This window comes from Arctopsyche grandis, chromosome 3 (genome assembly GCF_051622035.1).
Source record: "Arctopsyche grandis isolate Sample6627 chromosome 3, ASM5162203v2, whole genome shotgun sequence".
Classification (NCBI taxonomy): Eukaryota; Metazoa; Arthropoda; class Insecta; order Trichoptera; family Hydropsychidae; genus Arctopsyche; species Arctopsyche grandis.
Window position 1 is genome coordinate 574,428 of NC_135357.1, and position 27,839 is coordinate 602,266.

The 27,839-nt window shown below is 33.2% G+C and overlaps 2 protein-coding genes across 2 annotated transcripts; one reads left to right on the forward strand and one right to left on the reverse strand.

Annotated features, from left to right (window-relative positions):
- On the forward strand, window positions 1-23,622 carry LOC143909987 (uncharacterized). The gene is made up of 9 exons (XM_077428313.1): window positions 1-277; window positions 17,935-18,805; window positions 19,231-20,345; window positions 20,988-21,124; window positions 21,213-21,340; window positions 21,526-21,664; window positions 21,776-21,897; window positions 21,972-22,087; window positions 23,297-23,622. The coding sequence occupies exons 2-9, from the start codon at window positions 18,029-18,031 to the stop codon at window positions 23,394-23,396; spliced, it is 2,634 nt and encodes an 877-aa protein (XP_077284439.1). The 5' UTR covers window positions 1-277; window positions 17,935-18,028; the 3' UTR covers window positions 23,397-23,622.
- On the reverse strand, window positions 23,426-27,273 carry LOC143909989 (uncharacterized). The gene is made up of 5 exons (XM_077428315.1): window positions 25,652-27,273; window positions 24,622-24,759; window positions 24,015-24,151; window positions 23,824-23,944; window positions 23,426-23,744 (listed from the first exon to the last, which is right to left on the reverse strand). The coding sequence occupies exons 1-5, from the start codon at window positions 27,193-27,195 to the stop codon at window positions 23,624-23,626; spliced, it is 2,061 nt and encodes a 686-aa protein (XP_077284441.1). The 5' UTR covers window positions 27,196-27,273; the 3' UTR covers window positions 23,426-23,623.
- Window positions 27,274-27,839: the final 566 nt, after the last annotated feature.

The window sequence follows — 27,839 nt, forward strand, 5'->3', positions numbered from 1 at the left end:
AGAGCAGAGCATTTACAAGTGTGCGTGTGACCGCAAAAAAGTGTGCAGAACTCGTTCCGACGATTTCGCGTGACTCAGTCGTGCTCTGCCTACGGTCGTGTTTTGTCGTTTCGATCCTCTTTCTTCTGTTCTGTTCCTTTTTTTTATTCGGCTTTTGCACCGTGCAAGTAGCTTTGCTATCGAACACTATTTGGATACTTTTTGCCGTGGATTGTGTGCAAATTTTTTGATTATTTTTTGTTCGCCCAACTTCGCTTCTTCCAAGAAGTGTGATTATGTGAGTTCAGTGAATCTTATTTTATGATTTTATTGGGTGTGTTTTGCGTTTGAGCCAACAACACGTATTGTATTATAATATATTACATACATATATGATACACCTCTATAATTATATTCTTTGTCATCATATATGTACATGTGTGCGCAATTACTTATTTTTTTGCCCACTTTGCTTATCATTCATAACGCAAACAATGCACTTAGCAAATGTAAAATACATTCACAGTCTTATTAAACATACATAATTGCTTTGACTTGAGGTTGTATGCAGTTGTGCAATTTATCATGATGGTTTATCGCTCTCAAGTTTTTAAACTTAAGTATATAGAATGAAAAAGTATCAGATTCCAACTGATTATCTAAGATGTTCTGATCAAGAGGAATCGCATATTTATGCAATATTGGTTCATAACAAAGCTCGTCGACCAATAAGAATCGAGATATGGATTTTGCCTACGTCGAGGCAAAGGAAATTGTGTATATTATAAAATTACTTAATTTTTTTCCTTGTAATGAAATGATAATTTTGTCACATCATTAAATACACTCTTGGATAGAAGAAAATTGATTACGCATTCTTAAATAAATTTTAAAAAAAGTTTTTCATTATAATATTCTGTCAATAGCGCTCAATGCACTTATTTATACATTTATATTTTGTCAACTTTGTAAAATGTAAATTGACTACATTTGAAGGAAAACCTTTTTACTAAAGATTTTTATACGCATTTATTTTTTTTTTTACTATACTTTTTTATATATCTTAATATTATATACAAAACCAAAAGGAGGTTTGTTTTTAAAAAAGTTTTTTTACTACGTTTTTTTGTGCTACTTTATTGCTGCAAAAATAATTAAAAATTGTTTGATTTTTTTTATGACTTAATGTACTTATATAATATATACAAGGTATGAATAGATGAAGAATACATGTATTGTAATCGTGGGGAAATTCTAATATGAAATTTTGACTGATTTGTACGCAGTATCGTTCCCTGATCACGCATTTAATTCAATATGGTAAAACACCCATTTGAAATCAAACATTATACTTATGTAAATAAGTATTTCATATCACATTGTTTTTCTTATCCATGATGCACTAAAAAGTACTCAATATATAAGATTTTTGGTCATTAACTTTGATGGATTTGGTCAGTTTATTCAATTGATTTGGTCGGTATATAGATGATCAGTATGTTACATATATTATCGGCCACTGACTGCTTGACTATTCTGTTTGTCAAAAATTACCTAAATCATTAATCGTTTTAAAGGCCGTTTTTTGAAAAAAAATTTTTTTCAAAAAACTAACCTTAAATGGCCAGAATTTTAATCAATTTCAGTAAAAGTATATAAATCAGTTTTCGGAGAGTATTTTATTCACAAAATGGTCAGTATTATATTATTAAATAGTGTTGTACCCGATGACATACCATCGTATGGATGTTGGCATATTAAGTTATTAAATAAAAAAATAAAAATAAAAATTTGTCGTCGGTCATGTGTTCGATCCCCACGCGATCGATTTTTTTGTCAAATACCTATAATATGTATATTTAATTTAATATTTATATTTAATTGCTTAATATATAATACATAATCAATTAATTAAATAATTTTTCAATAGAGACATTCTCTGATAAGAGAAATCATTGGTAACCAATAGTATATATAGAAGTTTTTTTCACTTGTTATTGTATTCATATATACATTTTGGCAGTGGTTTGGCTGTGACGTACATATGTATGTCGAATCGAAACAACTATTATAATACGGCGAACGTTATCTCAGACAGACAGACACACAGACGGAATAGCGATAATATATGTATATATATATACATATATGATGTCAGTATAAATAACAAATGCACAGTAAAAAAATCTAACATGCATTCGCCAGAACAAATAATAATGCCTGTTGGATGGAATTGTCTATCAAGATCGTACCAATTTTGGATTAATACCAATCAAAAAGTAATACTGGCCATTCGTCAAAATAAAAATTACCATTTATGATTAGTATTAACCGTTTATGTTTTTGATTTTTGATTTTTAAATGCTTTTTATTATTACGAAATTATGTTCACAATACATCTTATATCTATTTTAATAGCTACTGATCTACTGATCATTTTCTATTTTACAATTTTAATTTAATTTGGTTAGTAATTACAGTATTATATTATTCTAATGTTAATCTAAAGCATAATAGGAAAAAGAGCTCAAAAACCTATTTACAATCCTTATAAATGTTCATAATACATCTAATACATAATATTAATTAAAGACTATCTAAAGTCGATGACCTAAAGCAGATTGTGTTTAGGTAATCTGTGTTTATACCTGAAGGGTATAGACATTTTGTTGTAATCACCGAGACTCTTCACAAGTGTGTTAGTATGGTTATTAGTGATTCTTTCATAGAATCTACTGGTTAGTTTGTTAGTAATGTCTGTAACAAACGGAATATTATATATGGCATGCAGTTTTTTCAGGTTAGTATATATGGGTGTATTATAAATTATTTTAAGGGATTTATTTTGTATTACTTGGAGCTTGGAAAGGTTAGTATTCGAGGCGTTATTCCATACAGGTGAAGCATAGGTTAATAATGGTAATATGAGCGCGCGATATAATTTTATTTTATTTAGCGTTGATAAAGAACTATGGCGATTAAATATTGGATATATTGAGGATATACCCCGCATCGCCTTGCATTTCGCTGCCTCAATGTGAGGTGCCCATCTCATTCTTTTATCAAACGTTACTCCTAAATATTTTATTACTGACTGCCATTTCAGACTTTCTCCAGAGGGGATTTTCAGATCTGAACTTGGCTTATGTTTTCTAACACTAAAGAATATGGCGTCTGTTTTGGTTTTATTAATTTGAATTTTCCACTTAGTGAAGTGTTCAGTCATTGTTTTAATTGCAAATTCAAGATTTTTAAGAATAGTGTCTGGTTTTTTGCTACTTGTGAAGCAAGCTGTATCATCTGCATATAGCGCTATGTGACAGTTTTTTGGAATAGGTATGTCATTTATATATATGGAGAACAAGAGTGGGCCAAGCAAGCTCCCCTGCGGAACGCCAGCTGCGATTATTTTTGGAGACGATAATTCATTATTTACGCTAACCACTAGCTTTCTACGAGTTAAGTACGATTTGATGATGAGAATTAGGTAGTTTGGTATTTTGTTAATAAGGAGCTTATGAATGAGTCCATTGTGCCAAACCGTGTCGAAGGCCTTTTCTATGTCGAGACATACCATTCCGGTACTTCTCTTCATATTAAAGTTCTTTGTCACGTGTTCAGTTAGTCTTGTTAGTTGTTGGGTCGTGGAATGTCCAGTGCGAAATCCAAATTGTTCATTTATTAATTTCTTATTTACGACTTTAAGTAAACGTTTATGTTTAAATACTGTCAATTGTATATAAATACTGGCCTTTTATTATTTATACTGACCACTTGAATACTAACCTTTAATATAAATACTGACCTTTCATATTTTTAAATACTGACAAAATAGACTAAAAATAAAAATGTTGCCTTTACATTAATCAGCCACTAATAAAATTCTAATGCATCTTGTACATTTAACACCTGTTGAATAGAATTTTTAAAAGGCACTTTTCTGAGGTGAAAACAGTTTATGCAGATATTTGTATTTTATTATACATATGTATTTGTATTGTAGATGTTTGTCAATTTTGGAATTTTCCGCCATCGCAAAACTTTACCAACTTTACCAATACGAACTAGAGGTTTTTTTTTTATATGCAGTAATTACGTATATATATATGTATTATATGTATGTATATGCATACTCGGCCAGACTGAGTACATATATGATAACAAATGGCGAAGGCCAAAGAATATAAATGTATAAACAAATAAATATTTCTCATTATAGAATAATTTTGGTTAATACGACGCTGGCTATTTGCATGTATGTATGTATCTGCTAGTTACTAAGGACATAGATAATAAACAATCATATTATCGAGTAATTAAATTATCATAATGTGTACATATTAAAGTTTTTTATACTTTTATGAGATAATAGCGATCCTGTTGATTATATTAGTATGCGGTCTCACTGTCTCAGTTCTCGCGTGTGACAGTGAGACTGAATAATACCGATCCTAACAACATAAGCTTAAATGAATAGGGCCAACCCTAACTTTGTGAAAATATTGATGAAATAAAACTTAAAAAAAAAACATATCTTAGCAGCCAACACCTATTTATTTAAGGGTCAGGTTAGGTCAGGTTAAGTTAGGGTTGGCCATATTCATTTAAGATTAGGTTGTTAGGGTCAGTATTTTCTTCGCTGCTGACGATTTTTTTATAGAAATGCTTCGACGACATTATGGGGCGGCAGGAAAAAACTTAAAAAAATTATAATAAGCAGGTCGTTGCTACGGTAGAAATAAAAAAAATAGTCGACTGCGATTCAAAGGAAGATCGCATGCTAAGGTAGACCGCATAGTAAAGTGGCACCCACTTTTTATTCTAAAAAGCTTCTAATAAAGATCGCCGTGTTTGTTTGTTCATTAGAAGTGTCAAATTTGGTCAAGTTTTACATCTCATGAATCATGAGTCATATTTAAACTTGGACCGTAGACGGTAAAAAATACAAATAATAATTTGGCTTTCTTTGATCTTATAAAACGCTTTATATTCAACTTAATGTTTCTACTCGAACTAACAATAATGATTGTAAAATATTATAATTTACAAAGAACACAGGAAGTTGACTGTCAAATATCAACGACTCACGAATAAAATTTGCAAAACAACAAACTGTCGTCGCTACAAATGGTAATTTGGAATTGTATTTTATATAAAATACCGCTGAAACATATGTAAATACAGGTTTTGCATTCCAAATTTTTCATTTAAAATTGACCCTTATTCATTTCAAATTGACTCTTTTTCTTTTCAATGTCAATTTGGAATGAAAAATATATGAATATACATATATATATCAGGGATGACTTTGCTTCACAAAATATCATAACCAATCATAAAATTCTTCAATTCATTGTTGAATATAAACTAATGTCTTCATTACTGAATTTACTCATAGCTATCCGTATTTTATTCATTTTTATACATAAAACGTGCTTTTTTTAAATTTAATTTAATATTTTTGTATTATTTATTTATATATATATATACGTCTTAATATATTTTTCTTCAACATAAAATATAATGGGGGGGGGGCTGAAACCAATATACCCTCGGGCCGGGCCTGGGTTCAGGGTTTTTCCAATATGCAAATCTTTCAATCGAGACTCAACAAGGTTTTTGTCTTTTATATTTTATTTTTGCAATTCGGCTAGTTCTTTATAAAGGTAATTGGACTATTCGTCACATTGGGGTGGTCACAAAGACAATTTTTGCCATGAAAATCGCGAATACACAATATTTGGCACTCAAGTTCTCGTTACTATGATAGTTATCGTTAGTATGATGGACTTTTCGGCTACCAGATGTTCCGTTAGAGAGTTTTTTGTGACTTTGTAACGAGTAATTTGTGACCAGTAATCACCGAACCCTTTATAAATATACCTAAAGATTATTTATGGTAAATGGTAATAAATAAATTTTATAAAACGCTTATTTCGTACAGACCTTACGCCGACAACTCTTTATCAAGTGCACGAATGCGTGCACCTGATTACTTGTCCACTATTATGCAATATACATTATACTCTTACGCACCGACTTCAGACAAGACTTCACTAAGCTCAGAACGAACTAGACTTGAAAATTGTCGTATTTATTCTATTCAACTGCAGTTGCAAACTTGCCAGTGATTTAATGAAGCACGTTTTTCTGCATTACGTACAAGGAATGTTAAATAAAATATATATGAACGCTTCCCGTTTATTGCATTGATAGGAAACCGCTGGTTTATTGATAGGAAACCGCTGGCTTCAGCTCAAATAGACGGCAAGAATTTTAATTTACCTTTTTGAAAAGTTTGGCAGCTCCCGCTCTGACCTTTGACGTTTCAATTTTCATTCAGCATTCGAATAGGAGCAGTTTTAACCACTTAATTGCCACACTTTTGTAGAAACCAATTCGATTATTGTATTATATGTGTTTAGTGCCAACCCTTGACACTGACTACCTCTTGAATATATCACAAACTAACGAAAAATATCGACATTTTTCAATATCATTAGTATCACAGGATATTTTTAAATGTCACTGTGAAGCAACCAAAATTAATTCGCCTTAAATACAAAAGAGAACGCACCGGTTCGCTTATGGCGATTAAGTGACTTTAGTACTTTGGCACTTCTATCGTGCGTAGCCTTCCATTCGTGCAGTTTTGTTTGTTTAAATTTAAAAGTAATATTTTAAATCGAACATCATTTCAAAATAATATATATATATATATATATATATATATATATATATATATATATATATATATATATATATATATATATATGTAGGAATGATTTTTAAACGAGCCGAGCCGTATGTGTGGTTGTTCAAACTGCTAGGGATAAAGTATGTGTGTGGTATGCATGGGAGAGACCGGATGCGTGTTGTTATGGTCACTTGTTGGAGAACAAGCCCGACGACATCATGTACAATAAATACTTCTGACTTAATCTGCGCGTTTCGCTTGGAATCCTTCACATCCGGATCCTATATATATATATATATATATATATATATATATATATATATATATATATATATATATATATATATATATATATATATATATATATATATATATATATATATATATATATATATATATATATATTGTTGCGTAGGGGTGGGTGGAGGATCCAAGTAAAAGGCCAAATTCGTTTCACAGCATTTATTGGTGATTCAGGAGATACACCAGTACTCGGTCCAGAATGTCTTGATATGGTCTAATACCTTCTTATAAAGGACAGGTCGCTCAGGGCATCTTCGACGTCCGGTTATTTCCCCATTGTTTAGTCACGTACGCGGATGTGCAGTCCCACGCTTTGGCGTTGTCAGTTCTAAAAACTCCACTGGAATGCGACCGAGTGCCGCTTTCGCCGCTAAGTGTATTCGGGGGTCTCTCATTGTTTAGCCGACTTGCACTTAAGCCTGGAGATAATCCTCGAAACCAATTATAATGGCGGCTCATTTTAGCATACGCTACAATATACAATTACACACAAAATGGCGCTCTCCTTAAGGCTACATAAGGTGTTCTAAAATCACGCTCATATCTTTGAAACGTTATTTAAGTTAAATATCATGCTCATTAGGTCCGAATTAATATGTACATATTTCAACCGAGACGTATAAAATGGATGTACATACATACAATATATAATATGCAAGTGCTAAATACTTCACAGAACACTATCAAGGTCATTTGTGACTTAACACTTTTACACAAAAATAATAAAAAAAGTTATGCTAATATCTAAATGGTTTTAGATATTGAAATGGTCGAAAACAATTATTAAATGTAATGAAAAAAAATGAAATAAAAATACTCATGTTTCGTATTTTTTTTTTGATTTGAATTATTTCTTAAAATAACTTTTTGTAATGAATACTAAAAGCAATAACTCTTATCTGTTGATTAAAATATTAATTTTGACCTCAGCATTAAAATAATTGGTGTCGTTGCTCAGCACAACACTAATTGACGCTGAATATATGTACATATATAATTATGTGTACATATGTATGTATACACATTAGAGTTGTTTTCAATTTATCGAATTTTTATTTTACAATAAGTAAAAAAAAATAACAAATATTTACATCTCAACACTTAAAAAGCCTGAATTGTTTGTTGAACTTTATGAATAAAACAAAGAACCAAGCCTATTTTTTAATCAAAATAGAGCTTTTCTCAATACAAATGGGTTAAATATATATCTTATTAATAATTTTATACATCAACATAAAAAATGTTTTAGTCATATAGAATGTTTTTGACTATTTTTGTATTAAAAAATAACAACAAACATCGACACGCAAACGCTCTTAGGTAAGGCCAACAGGCGGCTGCATGACTTAATAGCCACGCGCCAAAAGCGACGAAAACAATAGCTTACGAAAATATTAAGCTGTCTCTTTCTCTCGCATTGATTCATCGATCAACAAGAATATGCAAGCGAACAGTCAAAAACATGACTTATCGCTACCGCCTTTAAATCATACTTTGGAACGTAGAAATGTATAAATGTATTTTTTTACGATGTACCCCTTTTCTAAGTCATATAAAATCTATTCAAATAAATTTCTTGTAGTTCATTCTAGGAATACATGAAATATAGAGTGTATAGCTTGGAAAACCACATATATAGTTATTACGAAAAATGTAATTATTTTACTACCGCCATCTATGTATAAAACTAAAGACTACATAGACGTCACCCAGATTTAAAATTTACAAACTTCAAACGCGTTTTAAACGATATTTTATCTCTATCGTAATGGCGGAGGATCCATTTACTTATATTGATGACCAAAATGAGCAATATGGCAAAGTATGAAAACGATCGGATAAGAGGCAAATTTTTTCCTGAATTTTAATCGTAAGTGAAACGTAAAGGAAGTTTGTAAAAATTGGGGCACTTGCATAGCCCACTTATATATCGCAGCATTACATACAGTTGCATTAATTACTTTCCCTGAAATCCAAAACGCATTTGAACAAGTTGCCATTTTAATATTACGTACATATGTATATTTATTTATGTGCTGTTTCAACTATGCGTGTTTTCCACGACCAGGTTTTTCCATTTCAAGGCGATCGCTTTGCTCTCACTCACATTCATGTTTATATAAGTGAAGAATAATACACATTTTCAAAAAGCTAATACATATAACGATTCTAGTAACACATGTTTGTACATATCATATGTATGTGAGGTACTGTAATTAAAGTTTTGTCTTGTAACAGAAATATGCAGATGAAATAACCGATGTAATGTTTTTTGGTCAAGCCGAAGTGTAAATAAGGAAATTGAGTGGATTATTTGGGCCGTGAGGAGCGGAACACGTCCACTGTACAAACTGCCATTACATATTTCTGAGAATTGTTTGCAAAAAATCGCAAACCAAAACCAACTTGAGATCAACTGGGTGCGGTGTTTCGGTAAAAATAGAAAACAAATAGTTAGATCACGATGTCATCAGCTGCAATGTCCTCTACTCCAATCTACCTCACTTGGAATAAATATCATAATGGTTATAACCAATTTCATAATGGCTATAACCAATTTCATTTATAGTAGTTAGTAGGATCCCAAAATATTCTTCGACTTCAACTATTCGAATATCGAATAGTAAATCAAGAGCTATTCGAATATTTGAAAATAAAAAAAAACCGGTATTTACATAGTACTAAGCATCAATTACATTATTTTTATTTATTTATTTTTTATAATTTCGCCATAGTGACATTACAGATTAGCTCCAGGTCGTCAATATGGCTAATTTATTACAAGACATCTAAATACATAATCATTGCATACATACACATGTAAATCGAAACAATGCATGACATCTATGGTCAGATGTTGCAAACATCGTATAAATACGATGAGTAACATTTTTCATTTAACAATACGAATTTTTACATTCGATCAACAACCACAGAGACATCTATGGTGAGAAATCTGGCGAAACCTGAGATATAACAATAACTCAAGGTTTGCAATAGAAAATTGGAGAGGGAAAGCCAATTTTACAGGAACCGTTTCAATGAAAATCAGAAAAATTGGAAAATTCTGATAAGAAACGATCGACCTCGACAAACCAAGGTGTGGCCAACAACGAGACTCTTAGTGGGAATCGAACCCGTGACATCAAGCACGAAATAATTCAATACTCACCACTAGACCACGCTGCTGGTTAGTTATACATATATGTAATATATTAAAATTAATAAAACATAATTTTTAGAAAATTAAAAAAACATAAATCTAAAATACACATAAGGATATAAGATAATTTAAGATAATTTTAAAAAATATAAGATAATTTTTTAAAATTGAGGAAATTGCAATTAATAATAAATTTACAAAATACAATATGGAAAAATCTTAATTTAATTTCAGAAAATGATATTTTAGAAATAATAATGCGTTGAATATTTCATTGTCGAGTCTATTTCTATTTTTTTGTAAAAAAAATCTGTGACTGCTAAGTGTAGTGCGTAATTGTGACAAAGTTGACTAGCTATAATATATTTAAATGCTTTCCAAATTTCTTACAACCGATGCACCATCATTGGTTGATGCAATAACATCATTATTTACATCTATATTGAATTCAATTAATTTCTGTTCCACTAACATTTTGATGTATTCTGCGCTTGCATGAAATCAAATACATATGTACATGAATGGAAGGACAAACAATTGGAATCGATATCTAGAGTTTACTTATTGCCGAGTTATCTGAAATGAGGTATAGTTTGCTTTTGCCTGATAATTTGTGGCTTCAACTTTAAATAAAATAAATCTTTGAAGCGAATAAATACTGTCAGTCGTAAATGCAGCATACACAATGTGTGTGTGTGTGTGCTATTTACACATGTATGTATTCATGAGCATAGAATTTAAATTCTTCATTAGTACCAGAACATTGCATATATCTTATTCTATTCTTTGTAATCGATACATACACTACTGAATTAAAAAAGATAAGGAAAGAATAAATTTTTTGGTCGACTGGGATTCCCAAAACATGTTTGAATTCCACTGCACGGAATCCCATTAAGAGAGAATGCATCATTGTCAACTTCCATGTCAATTTTGAGCGTGAATTAATTAACCTTTTTATTGTACATTTGAATCACCTTGTTATCTAAAGTAGAATCACTGAATTTAGCTGTTTCGTGTCCAATAAAGTTGGACACTGACGGTGAGTTTGTCTGCAGACAAATCGACAACATGTCTGTCGTAACTTTTAGAGTTTGCCAATTTATCTGATTTTCATTGAAACGGTTCCAACAAATTGGCAATTTCTCGCAAAATCTCTAGTCTTCAGCAATCTCGAATTTCGCTGAATTGTATAAAATGCTACAAATTTACAAATTTGACCATAGATGTCTACATTAAGTAGTAATAAGATTGATGATCACCTGATAAGCGAATAACCAGCAGAATACACTAGTGGTTAGCATATAATGCTTTGAACAGAGTGTTCACGGGTTCAAATTTCACTGGTTTCTGCTGGCCAGACCTTGGATTTGTGACTCCAGGTCGATTTTTTCCTATCAGAGTTTGCCAATTTATCTGATTTTCATTGAAACGGTTCCAACAAATTGGCAACCTTACCCATTTTCTCGCAAAATCTCTAGTTTTCAGCAATCTCGAATTTCGCTGAATTGTTTAAAAAATGCTGCAAATTTACAAATTTGACCATAAATGTCTCTGTGTATATTAATTGATATGTACATATTTATTTACTTTGTATAATACTGTTGCGTAGGCACCAAATAAAAGGCCAAAGTCGCTTCTCAGCATTTATTGGGTGATTAAGGAGATCCACGCACTGCCAGTGCTCCATCCAGAATGCCTTGGTATGACCTAAGTACCTGCTTATAAGGGGTAGCTCGCTCAGTGCATCTTCCTCGACACGTTTGTTTACCTATTGTTATATTCAGGTACCAGATATGCAGTCTCGCGCTGTCATTTCTGAAAACTCTAGCGGGAGTGCCGTTACCGACCACTAAGTCAATTCGGGGGTCTACATTGTTAGCCGACAGCCCTTATGCCTGGTGATAATCCTCGAAAACCAATTATAAGGGCGGCTCCTTTTAGCATATGCTACAATACTAATATTTGTATCAAATATACAATGTTTCTGGCCAGGAAGGCGCATTGGGATAAATTCCTGGTATAAATTAAAGATAAACCAAAAAAACTAACAATACTTGGGAATGAGCAACTTCTAAGGATTTTTTTCACAATATAATAAAATCGGTCGGTTGATCCTATTTATAATGGTTGTTATCTTTCTTGGGCTGGAAATGCTAAGCAATGAAATTATAATGTAATATTATGCCAGCAGCATGGCTTTTGCCTAGCGCCGAAAGGTCACCGGGTTCGATCCGGTGAGTTGACCTCGATTGAAAATAATTTAATCTGAGTTATCTGTAATGCTGCTGGTCAGACTTGGATAATTGTGACTTCAGGGCGATCGTTTCTTATCAGAATTTGCCATTTTTTCTGATTTCATTGTTGAACGGTTCCTCCATTAAATTGGCTAAAAACCCATCCTACCCACTATTTGACTATGATTTATGTACAATAAAATTTATGTACAAGTTTAAAATTAATAGATGTCTCGTTAATTTTCGAGTTTTTCAATGTCTCGTAATTCAGCTACTTATGTAATAAAAATTCTGCATTGTTTGTAATTGGCCAGGAAGGCACATTGGGGTTTACCTGTTAAGCCTTCATAGTATATCTGTATATATGTATGTATGTATGTATGTAAATAAATAATACATACGTAACGGCTTAGCTTAGCTTTTTTACAAGGCTCTTTTTCAACCTATGTATATAATTCCTAAATTCTATCTGTCAAAAAAAAAATTTGAGTGACTTAGCGTTTTAATTCAAAGTCGAGAGATTTGTTTTGTTGGTTGTTTCATTTGTTAATGATTCAAATTTTTAGCAAAGGCCTGTCCATATTAACAATAAATATTCGTATATATCATACATACACATTGTGTATGTATGTAATTTATTCAAATTGACGTCAATGGCGGTGAAAGGATCTTGGGAGGACTGGTTTACCCGTTCGACTTACGCCACTACAAGTTTCTTGTTCGATTGCTTGATTGTGCCCATTTTTTTAATTTTTTTTATTATTAAATGGGATGTATGTAGGAGTAGTGGTATAATTTAAAACCACAAGTCGTTCAGAAACTATCATGTTGACGTATGCCTTATTCCCCATATATAAATTACATTTTCAATAACATGTTTATTATATGTATGTACATATGTAGAGTTGGGTTATCCCCATCCAACAACAACAACAACTGCACATAAATCATAACCCGAGTCTTTTCCTAGAAAAGTACTGACAATAACTCATAACTAATTTTAATCAGCCTAAAATGCCAACAATAATCATTATACGAATAAGACCACGAATGAGGCTTTCTCCATAGTTAATGTAGAAAATATGTTAATCATTATTTTCCTTCCGCTTATAGGAAAATAAGACACTTATACTGAAAAACGCATATGCTGTCCCTTTCACCTCATCTCGACCAATAGCATTTCGCACGTACAGTGTTCTATTGTCTATACGAAATGCTATTAGTCGTGAGGCGGTGTGAGAGACAGCATGTACGTTTTTCCTAAGTGTCTTCCAACAGTGGACCAACTATAATGTAAATGTCAGTTTGTTTTCTCCACTATAATAATAATATAAGTACATATATTAAAAAAATTAATAATAATAATAAGTATATATAACATCGCTATTCTGTCTGTGTATCTGTGTGTGTGTGTATTTGCGATAACGCTCGCCGTATATAATAGGCGTTTCGATTCGACATACATATGTACATATGTATGTACGTCACAGCTAAAACACTGCCAACAAAATATACGCATATAATACAAATACAATAAAGAAAGAAAAAAAATTCTATAAATATAGGATCCGGATGTGAAGGATTCCAAGTGAAACGCGCAGATTCAGTCAGAACTATTTACTATAACATATCGTCCGGCCTGTTCTCCAACAAGTGACCATAACAACACGCATCCGGTCTCTCCCATGCATACCACACACATACTTAATCCCTAGCAGTTTGGCCAACCACACATACGGCTCGGCTCGTTTAAAAATCATTCCTATATAAATGTATACTGTTTGCTATCAATTTTTCCTCTAGGCAAATCTCTGAGCATTTAGCGTCATCTATTGAAAATTCATTTAATTCATTCATTTTTCTATTGTTGTTTTATATTGTTTATAAGTAGGTAGGTAGGTAGTTTTTGCCATTTTTTTTCATATTAAACAATTAACACACCTTTAGCGGGCGAATTTTTTTTGCGGCGACTAGTGGTAGTGGGCAAAATCACGGCTGCGCGAATAAATACAATAGATTATAAAAATCGCTCAAAATTCAAACTCATATAAAAAAATCTCCATATACTATTGGAATAAACGTAGTACTACGTATCCCGCCTTCCGCGATGAACCAATATCAAACGTAATACTACGTATCCCGCATTTCTCGTCAAGCTCATATGAAATGTGGTACTATGTGACCCGCTTAAGATGTGTTAAATATAAATATTAAATTAAACATATTTAAAATGTATTTGAAAAAAATTCGACCGCGTGCGGATCAAACACATGACCGATACATTTCTTTTATTTTTTTTTATTTACTTAATAACTTAGTATTCCAACACCCATGCGATGATATTTCATCGGATACAACACTTGTAATAAATAATAATCATAATAATAAATAATAGTAATAATAAATTATAATAATAATAAATAATAATAATAATAATAATAAATAATCATAATAGTCAATTTATGGTGGTCGGTGAAGTAAGTAGTAACCCAATCCACCGAACACAAAGAGGTGAGCGGAAATGAGAAGTCGCGGCAGCAAACAAACAATTTGACGATACAAATACACGACGACGCAGGGAGGCCGCTCTCATCCTGAGAATGGCGTCAAAGTGAGGCACGTGCCCCTCTACGAACATCTTCGACGCGCTTCAACCCCTCGGTAGCCCGAAGAGAGCCCGGCAACAATTGTTGTATTATATACTATGAAAATCCACAAATTTCAATTCAGATCCATAAAACCTTGTACACTATTTCATGACGATTTTCGTAAGGAGTCGGAACGTGGAATCAAGTGGCATCCACACTATATTTATTATTATTATTATTTATTATTATTAGACTTATTTATTATTATTTATTTATTATAATTATTATTATTATTATTTATTATTATTATTATTTATTATTATTATTATTTATTATCAGTAATATTTATATGTTTACTTATGTATTTATTTATTTATTTTTTGTTTACTATTTTTCAATACTTTTTTTTTTTTTATTATCTATATATTATTTATATGGGCGTTGGGGATTGCACTATTCTCCTCATCGTCTGGAATAAAAGCTATTATTATTATTATTATTATTATTATATTTTTTGTTTCAACTTTCATCGGATCTGTTAAGATGCGTTTCATAAGTTGGCGACATACAAATGTCGCAGGGTCGCGCCATGAATTTTGAACTGAATACCTGTAATGAAAAAATGTTATTGGCATGGTTTATTATAAAATATAAACAAGGCTTGACAATTTCGCAACGGAAACAAAAAATATATCTTTCTACCGCATAATTCTGGGCCTTTACATTTGTTGAGGATGTGCGGTTATGACATCATTGGTTTAAACGTCCATACGTGCAAATACATTGTGCTATCTCAGTTGACGTTATTTATAATTAAATAATATCAAATTCAGTTCGTGAACACACGAGACGCCATTTTGAATGTACATATGTTCATACATAATCTGAGACTGTGTTTGCGGAATTAAGATTGAATTCGTTTTGTGTCTAGTAGGCCCCACTGGCATTTCAAATGGCTGTGTATATGTATATTGTACTGTGTAATGGTGAGTTCCAAATAACCAAATGCTTTTATTGATACTATAATATAATGACCTATGTTGACCTTTTGTTGAAGCGATTCTAATGAATGACTACTGAGGTAACCCGGACTAGTTGTAACCGCAATTAAACATTTTTTTCCCATAAGAGAGCTCATTGATATAATTATGATTTTTTTAATTAATATATTTACTGATATTCTATAATACTAGTCTTTTTAACTTTGCCTTTATTCAATTATGAAAGTGCATTTGTCCGCCTTGAATACATACAAATTGTATATATATTTTTAATTATACGCATGTTATCTCTACTTGCTTTTAAATTTTTAATAATTTAGTCCTGCATTACCACTCTCCTTAAGGTCGAAAACACACTGATTGGGACGTGGTACGTGTTTGTTTTTAGATATTTTCAGACATGCGAAAAAAAAACAGCACCCCCTGGAGTGTTTTCGGTGATATTTTATCCTTGCTTGACAGTGATTGATAACGGTGAATCCCATATTTAAAGAAATGTAGGAGAAACTGGATATGCATACACATGCGACCTCCTAAACATATTCATTCTGTACATGCACAGCGGGAAGCCAAGGATACATGACGTCCCATACCATTCAGTGTGTTTTTGCCCTAAGTCGTATCATAGCTTGAAACTATTCCATGACACTTCAACTGATCTCGGGTCACAATATTTCATGATCACAGACAAGTAGAAGTTAAATATACATATGTATTGAGAATATAGAAAAGAGATTATTATACCGAGACTTATTTATACTGGTAACGTGGCAACATCTGAGTAACGTCCGAGTGACCAAATTAGCGAATTCGGTCTGAGTGCACTTGTATCATGTCAACCCCTTTATTACACGAATCTAAACGCAACTGGCAACTTATAACATTGATTGAAAATGAAATATATATAAAGAGTGGGGGGGGGGTGGAGCGTCATGCGACGTCAGGCCGAGCGACGGCTGACACACACACACACACACACACACACACACATTCATTCATCATTTCGAATGGGTGAACGGCGCATTAATACGCGCGCGCGCCTATAAATTACCTTACACTTTATTTATTATATATAATATATAACTTTATTTTAATTCGTGTATCAATTCCTTTCCAAAGTCATCCGTTGAAATCAACGGGTATAACATTAGTAAAATACAATTACAAATAATGTAATTTAAAAAAAAAATAATGTAATTTTAATCACAATATGAAAAATTCAAAAATCTTGATTCCATCTATGTACATAAATTCATGAGTTCGAAGATTTTAAAAGTTTTCAAATTTTTTAAACTAATTATGACTCATTTTTTATATACATATGTATATTATTAAAATAAAATAGTTCTAAGACACATTACCACTGTAAATGTTAAATAATCTGTTGATTTTCCTCATATAGAATTCCTATAAATATCTTTTAATATCGTATTATACAGAGAGAGAATAATTTACATTAACAATGATCACGATGGTAAAAATATTAAAAAAAAAACTGTTCTTAAGTCCACGTATATTTTAATCCATGTAAAATCTAGTCGTGTTATTGAATACAAATGTAACTTAAATTAAATTATCTAGCATACTTGTTGCTAACACAGAATTCATTGCAGTACATGTGTAGGTACAATACATATATGAAGATATCGATCGGTACGAGAATGTAAAATTTCATATTAGATATTTATAAATGCTATTCAATTCAGCTATTTAATTCACCTATTGAATTCGCAAAATCAATGTCAAGACAATGTCTCTTAAGGTCTTGGAGTTCAAATGTGTGTTTTGATCAGATAAAACAAAAAACATTTGCCATATCCTGTTCTAATGCAAAGAAGCGAGCGAACAAAACGTTGGCACATGTCAATATCAAAACAACAATTGCACACAAAATAAACCTTTTTTATTAAATGTATGTATGTATTTATAATGCTTTATCTTATATATTTTTCTGTTTTTGTTTCAGATCTTGGATTAACACATTGCTACCTAGCTTATATTGAAAATGTGACTAGATCGAAGTGGTTTTAAAGAAAAATTACATAACTAATTGCAAAACAATGATAGAACGATCTGTAGATTACGAATGCAAAATGTCCGTAAAATCTGATAGCGACGATTTGAGCAACAATTTGAACAACGAGAAGGATTCGTTTTCAGAATTCAAAAAGAAGGACAGTGGAATACTATCAGATCTGTTGAAGAGTTTCCGGAAAGACGACAACGACAAAAATGACTCTGGAAACGATTCCGACAGCGACGACGACGGATCCGAAACAAATTATGCATCACTCATAGCGGCCATGTCGACCTGTGACATTGTCAATAAAAAATCAACAGACAAGATACAATACAACAATACAAAGAATCAAACGGTTGTGAAAAATGACAAAGAAAAAGTGGACACCGCAAAAAATTGCACTGCGAATATAAAAATGAGTAATGCAGCGAAAAAAGACACTGATGCACCGAATGTGAAAAAATCAGACACGATAAAATTACACATTTCTATTAAAAGAAATGTTCAGCGTTCAAAGTCTCGAAAGAATGGCGAAAGCGACGATCAAAATGTTAAAAATGATGTAAATAAATTAAGCGATAAGCTTTCTTCCGTCAACATATCGAGTAAGAATAATGCAGATCTTCATAAAGATGATTCTGGCTGTCAAAAGTCTAAGGCAAACAGAAAGAGTGATAGCTCTAATAAAAAGTGTGCTGATTCTAATGATAACGACAAAGTTAAGACTAAAGACAAAGTTATTCTGGTGGAGCGAGGACCTATGCGGTCAAATAGCGTAGATACTAAAACCAAGACATTACCATACGAAGGAAAACAGGTAAATTATTGCATATTAAAACTAAGTTAACATATTGATAGTAACAATCAATCATTTAGTTTTCATTGTAAGTTCATTCTGAATAAGAAATATAAAAAAAAAGTTTTCAATGAATTGTTATTTTTTTTTAATTTCAATATAGATAATAATGATTTGGAAATTTTTGGTCAATATTTATGTACAAATATACTTTTAAGCAAGGTCAAATTGAAATATAGATCAATATAAAATTCATAAATACTGGTTAAATACAAAATGCTGATCATTCGTCATTTACACTACCGTTTGATATATGTAAAAAAAATATTAAAAAACTGTCCAAAAATATACGCCATTATTAAATGGATGAGAAATCATATTGTTTGTTACTTTTGAAATCAGATATGTACATACATATATAAATAAATGATTTTCATCTATTTTAGGTTCACCGCAACTCTTTGAGCGGCGGCAAAGTTCTGACCAAGGAACCATTAAACCTGATAGAAGACATGATTCCAGTCACTGTGAATAACAATCTAAAGATTGATCTTTCGTCGTTTGCATCGACGCTGTACAATTTCAAAAAGAATGAATCGGAAACTCAATATGCGAAAACTCCTGAAAAGGTGGATGAACTTGCAATGGTATTAGAAGTTATAGAAGAAGATTCTACCAGCTGTACAAATCCCAATGATAAAGACATCAACGACTCCGCTGTTCAGCATATAGAACAGTATTTGTGTAGTCCGACGAATGTACAAGACGACGAGCTTCTAAAGAGTCTCGTTGAAAACATTTTAGAATACAATGAATTGCACAGTGAAGAGAATCACAACATCTACTCATCAACTCCGTTGCAGATAAATTTGATCCCAAATCAAGATCCAGGCTACCTGATGACAAACACTCCCGACTCCGGCACGTTTGGCAGCAACTCCAACCTATCGCCGTACAGTTATTCTCCAACTCAAGGATCTCAATCTCCATCCTATGACCAGTGTTCAATAGAAAACGCTCATTTGTACGAATCGCCGAATAATTCTACTCCGAGTGTCTCTGGAGAATCATACAGCTCCATATCATCATCAGAAAGTCCAAACTTTCAAGCTTATGATGACATATTTACGTATTGTGACAATTCAGTGCAGAAGAATCTGTACGCTGATGTCGGTCTCGTTCAAGATAACAGTTTGAGTCCACTCTCTAACATCAGCAGTGAAAACTTTTACGGAGACGTAGTAAATTGTCATCCGGTTGAAAGTGACAATTTTGGTGATATTGATGCATATGTGCCGTCTTTGGAGAAGTATCAACAGTGTCAAACCAATCAGACATTCGATGATGGTAAATCGCAAGTGCACTCATCCATTTTCAATAGTTTAAAGTCGATGAAGAAGAAGTTGGCTCCGTTAGCTTCGAAAGCGTTGCCGTGTTGTGTTGATTATAAGAACAAAAGTGCCAAGCAAATGCTGGAAGAGATGTTCAACAGACTTGACATCAGCATGAAAAATAAAATGTATTGTGAAGTTCATGCTGTCAGTGAAGATAAATTGATGGAGTGAGTTAACAATTATTTGCACTTTTAAAATAGTATTTATCACATAAAATTTGCCTGTTCATGTATATTTGATATGTATAGATATACAAATAAGTAAAGGTCATATGATTGTTATACAATATATAATTTTTGGTTTTTATACATATATTAATGAGGTTTATATACAAATGATATGCAGGGGGCTTATTAGTTTATACACATACAGTGCCGGCCTTGCACCCAATGGCGCCCTCGGGCAATTTTTTCTAAACATCCTTTGAAAGAATTTTCGCCTTTGGCGCTCTAATCCAAAATTTTAAATGGCTTTTGGCGCTCTAATTTTAAATTTTAAAGCGCTTTTGGCGCATCGTTCGGCGCCCTAACTTATTTGGCGCCCTCGGACACCGCCCGACATAGTCCCCCCTAAAACCGGCACTGTACACATAGATGTAGTATACACATGTATGAATAGTATATTCCGAGTTTCATATTCTGGGTTATGTAAAAAGGTCTCTAAGTAAGAGATAATTTTTTTTTTTTTTCAAATACATATATTAGTTTATAATTTACTGCAACGACATATCAGTTACCTCGTTAAAATTAAATTATTTATTTGCAAGTTTAAATTTAATGACTGATTTTGACTGTTTTATTCGATTTCAGATTATTCGATGGTCTCCTGTCCAGTTGGAACAGTATGGGATCTCAATTTCAACGTTTGCCGCTTTTGTACACTACATGTGAACGGCTTCTGATGCGCACCACCACCATGGTGAAACTATTTGAAGTCTACAGAAACGGTATAAACATTGAATAATCATGCGTATTATAATATATATATATATAAGTGAATTTCACATTAGATAACGTGTTGAACGGAAATTTCAGGTCACACCGTGTTGGATAGAGCGGTTCTGACGTGTTCGCAGTCGCCTTTGGTAGCTAGATATCTCGCTGAATGTATGATGCGGGCCATTCCTCATCTGCCGCAGAAAAGAGAGTACTCGATAGAAAAGGTAGATATTGTTTGATTGTATGAGCACCCTGCGATATGGTCGGATATGTGTGGTCACCCCCAAGTGCTAACGATATTTGCACACAGTCTGCAGAGTTTGCCACTTGTTATATATATAATGATCAGCTCACTTAATAGTATATGATGCTAAAGAATTTGTATAAATAAATAATGTGTTTCCCTCAGAGCGACAGTTCTGGTTCTACAGTTTTACACCGAGCGGCAAACCGAGGCACACAATGCGCTACAGCTATGGCAGGCTTGTTGTCAATAAACGATTTGTCTAAGTTGACAATTTTCAATGTCAACAGGCTCAATGCTGAAGGTAATATATTGATATTTCTATTGTATATTTTGTAAAGTTACTAAGTATTGAGTAACGAAATTATAAAAAGATTAAAAAAAAAGAAATACAAAAGGTGTGATTAACTTTCAGGCAACTCGCCATTGCATGTGGCATGCTCACAGCACATTCCTGAAACGCCAGGCTCTCCATGTCCTTGTCAAGTAAATGTGCACGTTTTGCTCAAACATGGAGGAGCTGATCCCAACACTAAGGTAGTACAACATTCAAATTGTTTGAATTGAAATTAAAAGTATGCTTATTAATATATGTATATGAAATTTTTCAGGATGGCAGATCAGGTAACACAGCTTTGCACATTGCCGTCGATGCTTCGACTTGCGCTCCAAATTTAATCATGCTGTTGTTGCAACATGGAGCTAAACCGTCGACGAAAAATTATGGGTAAATTTTATTTCATACTATCTTGATGCTCCTCTGAGGCTCCCCAAAGCCTGTAGTTTGAATCATTTCTACATACGATCACGGAACCAATCGAGGTCTTGATTTATCTTTTTGAGACTTATAGTCGAAAGTCTAAACTTAATTTCTATTGAGGCCATATTAGTACTGTTGCGTAGGGGTGGGTGGAGGATCCAAGTTAAAGGCCAAAGTCGTGTCACAGCATTTATTGGTGATTAAGGAGATACACACACTGGCAGTGCTCCGTCCAGAATGTCTTGATATCGCCTAAGTACCGCCTTGTAACGGATAGGTCTCTCAGGGTATCTTCAACGTCCGATTTGTTTACCTATTGTTATGGTCACGTACTAGATGTGCCACGGAAGTGTCCCACGCTACCGCTGTGGGTTCTGAGAACTCTAATGGAATGCGACCGAGTTACCGCTTCCCTCGCTAAGTGCATTTGGGGGAGATAATCCTCGAAACCAATTATAACGGTCACACAGTCTCTGGGATGCTACTCGGCCTAATCCGATTGTACTTACTCGGCCTAATCCGAGGGTACGTAACGGTTACCTGACAACTCGTTCACAGATTTTCCGTAAACCGAGGATGTGCTCCAGGCATTACGTATACGGCCATCTCTTTCTCACCCCGTATGTTCACCAAGATCTCGTTTACTCTGCCATTACGTATGCAGCCATCTCTTTCACAGACCGTATGCAGCCATCTCTTTCACAGACCGTCTGTTATCGGTGAACAGACGGTCTGTGAAAGAGACGGCTGCATACGTAATGGCATAGTAAACGAGATCTTGGTGAACAGACGGGGTGAGAAAGAGATGGCCTTATACGTAATGCCTGGAGCGCATCCTCGGTTTACGGAAAATCTGTGAACGAGTTGTCGTGTCACCGTACGTAACAGTACGTTTGGCCATCCATAGTACTCATCACTTAATCAAACTTGTACGCTACATCTTGAGCATTTCAAATTAATTTCTAATAATCAAGACCTGATATAATTCATTCCTGCAACCCTCTGAAATCCAGAAGGTTGTCTGATCTGAATGATTGATCAATTCAACAATTAATTCAATTCGAGATCAATTGGTTTTTGTTTTCTTGTGCAATAGTTGAATCTTATAATATTATAGTGGAATCCAATAATAGTTTCACAGAACTGCAATGTCTAATCAAGTGTTATTTTCAACAGTGGTTCTACACCGTTGGATTTGGCAAAAGCAGCAAGCCGATCAGCCCCCAATTTGCAGCATCCAAAACAAGTCATCGACATATTGAAAAAGTTTAAATAATTATCTATACTGACAATAAGTAATAATTCGTACAATGAACTAAATTTTATTAGAATATTGAAACAATATTGGTCTCATTAATTTTTGCTATAAAAATGTGTAAGTTAAACAGTTTTATATTTTACAAAATAGATATTACATGTGCTTAAAATATAAACTATTCTCCAAATATAGTTGGAAAATACGACTATGTAGTACAAATAAAAGAAAAATATTTTGAAATCTGTTTATTGTTTTATTGCGCTTTCCTTTTTATGTTTTTTTGTATGATTTTGAAGCGCACTATCAGATCTGAATTTCTTCTTGCACAGACTGCAAGCAAACGATGATTTTTCTCCAGTATGCAATCTGAAATATTTAAATTCATAAGACAACACATCAAGTGAGTATTAAATATGTATATGTAAGTGCATAAATATGGTATTACTTTTCATGATCGCACAGAGTTTGCCGTCGTTTGAAAGACTTTGAACAAAATTTACACTCGAATGGTTTTTCGTTCGAATGAATCTTCGAGTGACTGTTTAATTGACTTCGAGTAAAAAAAGCTAAAAAATATGAGCTTAATGTGAAAGACATAAATAAAAATTCAATTGTTTATTGTGTGTGTAATATAACCTGTCGGACAGTGAGGACATAGATGCGTACGATCACCGTGGATCAGCTCGTGCTGCATCAGATGGTGACGGTGCATGTAAGCTTTGGCACAAACTGGACAAGTATATTGCCTGGAGTTTGTGTGGATGATTTGGTGTCTGGAAAAGTATAAAATGGTTCCGATTAGTTCGTTGTTCAAATATGTATGTAGATATGTGCTGCATTTGGAGATGGATTTACTACAATTGCATCGATACTATGATATTTGGTTTCGTATAAATTTAGGGCATTTCAAGGAGCTGATGAAGCTTAAAACTGTTATGTTAGTAAGCAAGTATAGTAGCGTTGAAGTTAGTAAGTTGTTGTTAGTAAGCAAGTATAGTAGAATTCAAAATCTGATATTATTAGCAATGAAAAGTTTTATAAGTTTTTCTAAGGGTGTAAGAAACGATTGCCCAAGGGCGCCTTTGGGTGTAAGGCCAGCACTGTATAAAAGTATGCAAGCTACCAAGCAACGGTGTGAAATGAACCAGTGGTGAACGAGAGCAAAATGTTTCTAAAACGAATCTTTATTAATTCCAACTCCATTCTGTAGCATATCTTCTTTAAGTTTAAAACTACACTTTACTTGTCGAGCATATTCTGACTGTAGAAATGCTTATTACAAACATTACATCGGAATTGGTCGTATAAACTAGTGTGCTTCTTGAGTTGTAATTTTGTGGAGAATATTTTATTACAACCATCCTTGCAGAACAATTCACAGCTGAAATTAAACATACGAATTAATCAAGATGCATCATTTACATACAACGAAAATATATACAACGAAAATCCATTAGTTGATATTTTGTTGTATTAGTCAATTTAATTTTGAAAACTGGTCAAAGAATTTTGATGAAATGGTTTCAACTTTGAGGTAACTTATTCAAACAAATATAAATTATAAAAAAAGTTCATGCCCTCAACCCACCCTTAACCCTTTGCCCGCGGCAATAAATATAGCTGTACGCGGCACCTTTTTCGCGAATTTGGCAATCGAGTTTTCGACCTTAAATATAGATTTTAATATTTACTCAAGTAACCAGATATGTTAATTAACACATAAAGTATTATTTTAAACAATAAAATATATAATATATATCTTAGTTTTGGATTACTTGTCAAATAATCATTCTTCATAATTGCATGAAGACGTGACGTCACATAAACGAGGTTTCAGTATGGTTCTACAAAAAACTAATTTTGACTGGTATATATTCATTTTAAGCAAATTGAATAGATGGCATTCAACTCTCAGTAATATATTCAAGCAATTTTGAACCTTAAAACAGTTGAAATGGGCGCATATAAGCCTCAAAATCCCGTGCAAAGTTCAGAAATTCTATGGAAGACAGCCGTGCTACAGACTTGTCGCCCAAAGCTTCCATAGAAGACGGCCGCGGGCAAACGGTTAACTGAACGATGCTCGGTCTTCCATATTATAATATACTATTAATATATAACAATACATAAAACAGTGCTGAATAATTAAAAAGAAAAATGGTTGATATTTATTACCAAGGCAAAAAACTATTTTTTATTGTCAATATCTTTGAAGCTTAATTTTTTTCATACAAATATAGGATTTTCCTTGTATGTTTACAAATATCATATACCGGGAATTGACTTCCTTCAAATGCGCCGACTCTATATGTCTCTGAAGACTTTGTTTGAACACAAATTTTTTCGGGCACATATCACAAAAGAATCTCTTATCCGTATCCAAACAAAGAGTTTTCATATCAACCCCGTGCACTTGCAAAGCATGTTTGATCAGATGAGTATCCGCCACGAAAACCTTCTGGCAACGTTGACACGAATACGGGAAAGAACCATCGGCGTTCACCATCCGATGATCATCCTTCAGATGCTTCCTAAACAAAGAAACACTGGACGGCTTCCGATCGCAAAAATCGCAGGCGAAAGACCCATCTTTAAAATACAAAGCGTCGTCTAAAAAATCTTGTAACATTTGCCGTTTGCTCGGATCTGAATCTAGTTTGGTGCGAGCTATGGTTTTGTGATAGTGTTTCACGTGTCGCATATAGTCATTACTGCGTTTGTAGGCCGTGTCACAAGTCTTGCAGCGGAATGGGTATTTGAGATCGTCCACGTGTGACTTTGAGTGCACTCGTCTCTTGTGATCGGCCAGACTCTTTTGCACGGCGAACATTTTAGGGCATTTGCAGCATTTGTACAAGTCCAAGTGCTCTCCGGTTTGAATTGTCACGGTCACTCTATCGTTTGCAACTTCGTCTACGTTCAAATCCGATACGAAGCTGTTCTTCGTCAGTATTGCAATGTTGTGAATGAAGTAGACGTGTCTTAATAAGTTGACTGTATGTCTACAGTCGATATTGCACACATTGCATTTGTTTAGTGATAGTTTTGTGTTGTTTTTATGGTCGATATGTTTTTTTTGTATAGGTTTCAAATTGTTTTGTACGTAGACAAAGTCTTCACAGTTGTCGTTGGTGCGATTTGATTTTAATTTGTCGCCGTCGTAAAGGTATGATGCCGGTTTTAGCTTCAGATAATGTTGATAGCTTTTTAAAAAGTGTTCGTAATTTTCGAACAGTTTAAAACTTAGTAGTATTTTTTTTGAGGCTCCGTCATTATTGGAATCAGAAGGCACTTTGTGAATTAAGGCTTCGGTGTGATGGTTTTTGCAGTGCTTTTCGTAAGGCCATGAAAAATCGCTATCATAGATTTCTTCAGAAGTGATAGACTTGGGGTTGTTTTCAATTTTGTTTAGTTTGATGTCAGAGATGGGGTTTGGAATGTCTTCCGGGACAGGTTGTCCTTTGGCTATCAACTGTGCGTCGATCTGAGCCATGAGTCTTTCTAAGGAAGTTAATTTTTTGGGTGTATCCTTCTTCGGTGGTTTTCTTTTGGCTTGTTTTAAACGTTTTCTTCGGCTTTTCAGAGAATTTTTCATGTCGTTTACTTTTACAACATCTCCATTTTTTTTTACTTTAAACAATTCAGCGTCGCATAGAATTGAAGGTTTAATCGTTTTATTGTCAATTTCTGGAGTAAACGCTAAGGGGTCTTCAGATGAATTATCACAGATGCTATTATTAAAGATATTTTCTTCACTAAATTTATTTTCAACATAATTCTCGCGATTGTTTTTTATTTTTATATTTTTAGCATACATTATTCCTCTTAACTGTTACAAAATACATACAAAACTTATAAACACAGCTGTCAGTCAGACTTTGACAGTTTAAGTAGTTGTAAAAAACCAAATTACAGCCAAACAAAAAAAAAAGTTGCCATTATCAAAAAATAGTTTCAGACAACAAGTATTCTCTAAATATATTCTTAAAACATTATTTTTACCGCAAATGCTTTGATATACTGAGTATTTTCCTATTTTGTAATAATATATTCATTTATAATTCATATAATTCGAAATGGAACATTAGTTTTTGGACAATTAAGCTATGTACTTATTGGTAAAGTGATCTCGCGAAAGTCACTAAAATCTCAATCACGGAACATCTGGCACTCGAGTTCTCATTAGTACAATATTTGGCGTAATAGCTTTCGATTGATGGAGTTTTGGGCGCCAGATGTTCCATGATCGAGATTTTAGTGACTTGCGCGAGATCTATTTTTGCGGAATAATAACCGAATCGCACTTATTATTCTAAGGTTTGTTTTAATATCCATAGAAGTAGAATGCATAGAATCGCTTTCAGCCTCCAAAAATGTTGCTACAAAAACTCTGCGCGGCAGAGTTTGTTCATTGTTTTCTCATTGTTTGCTAAACTTCGTCTCTCTCTCTCTCTCTCTCTC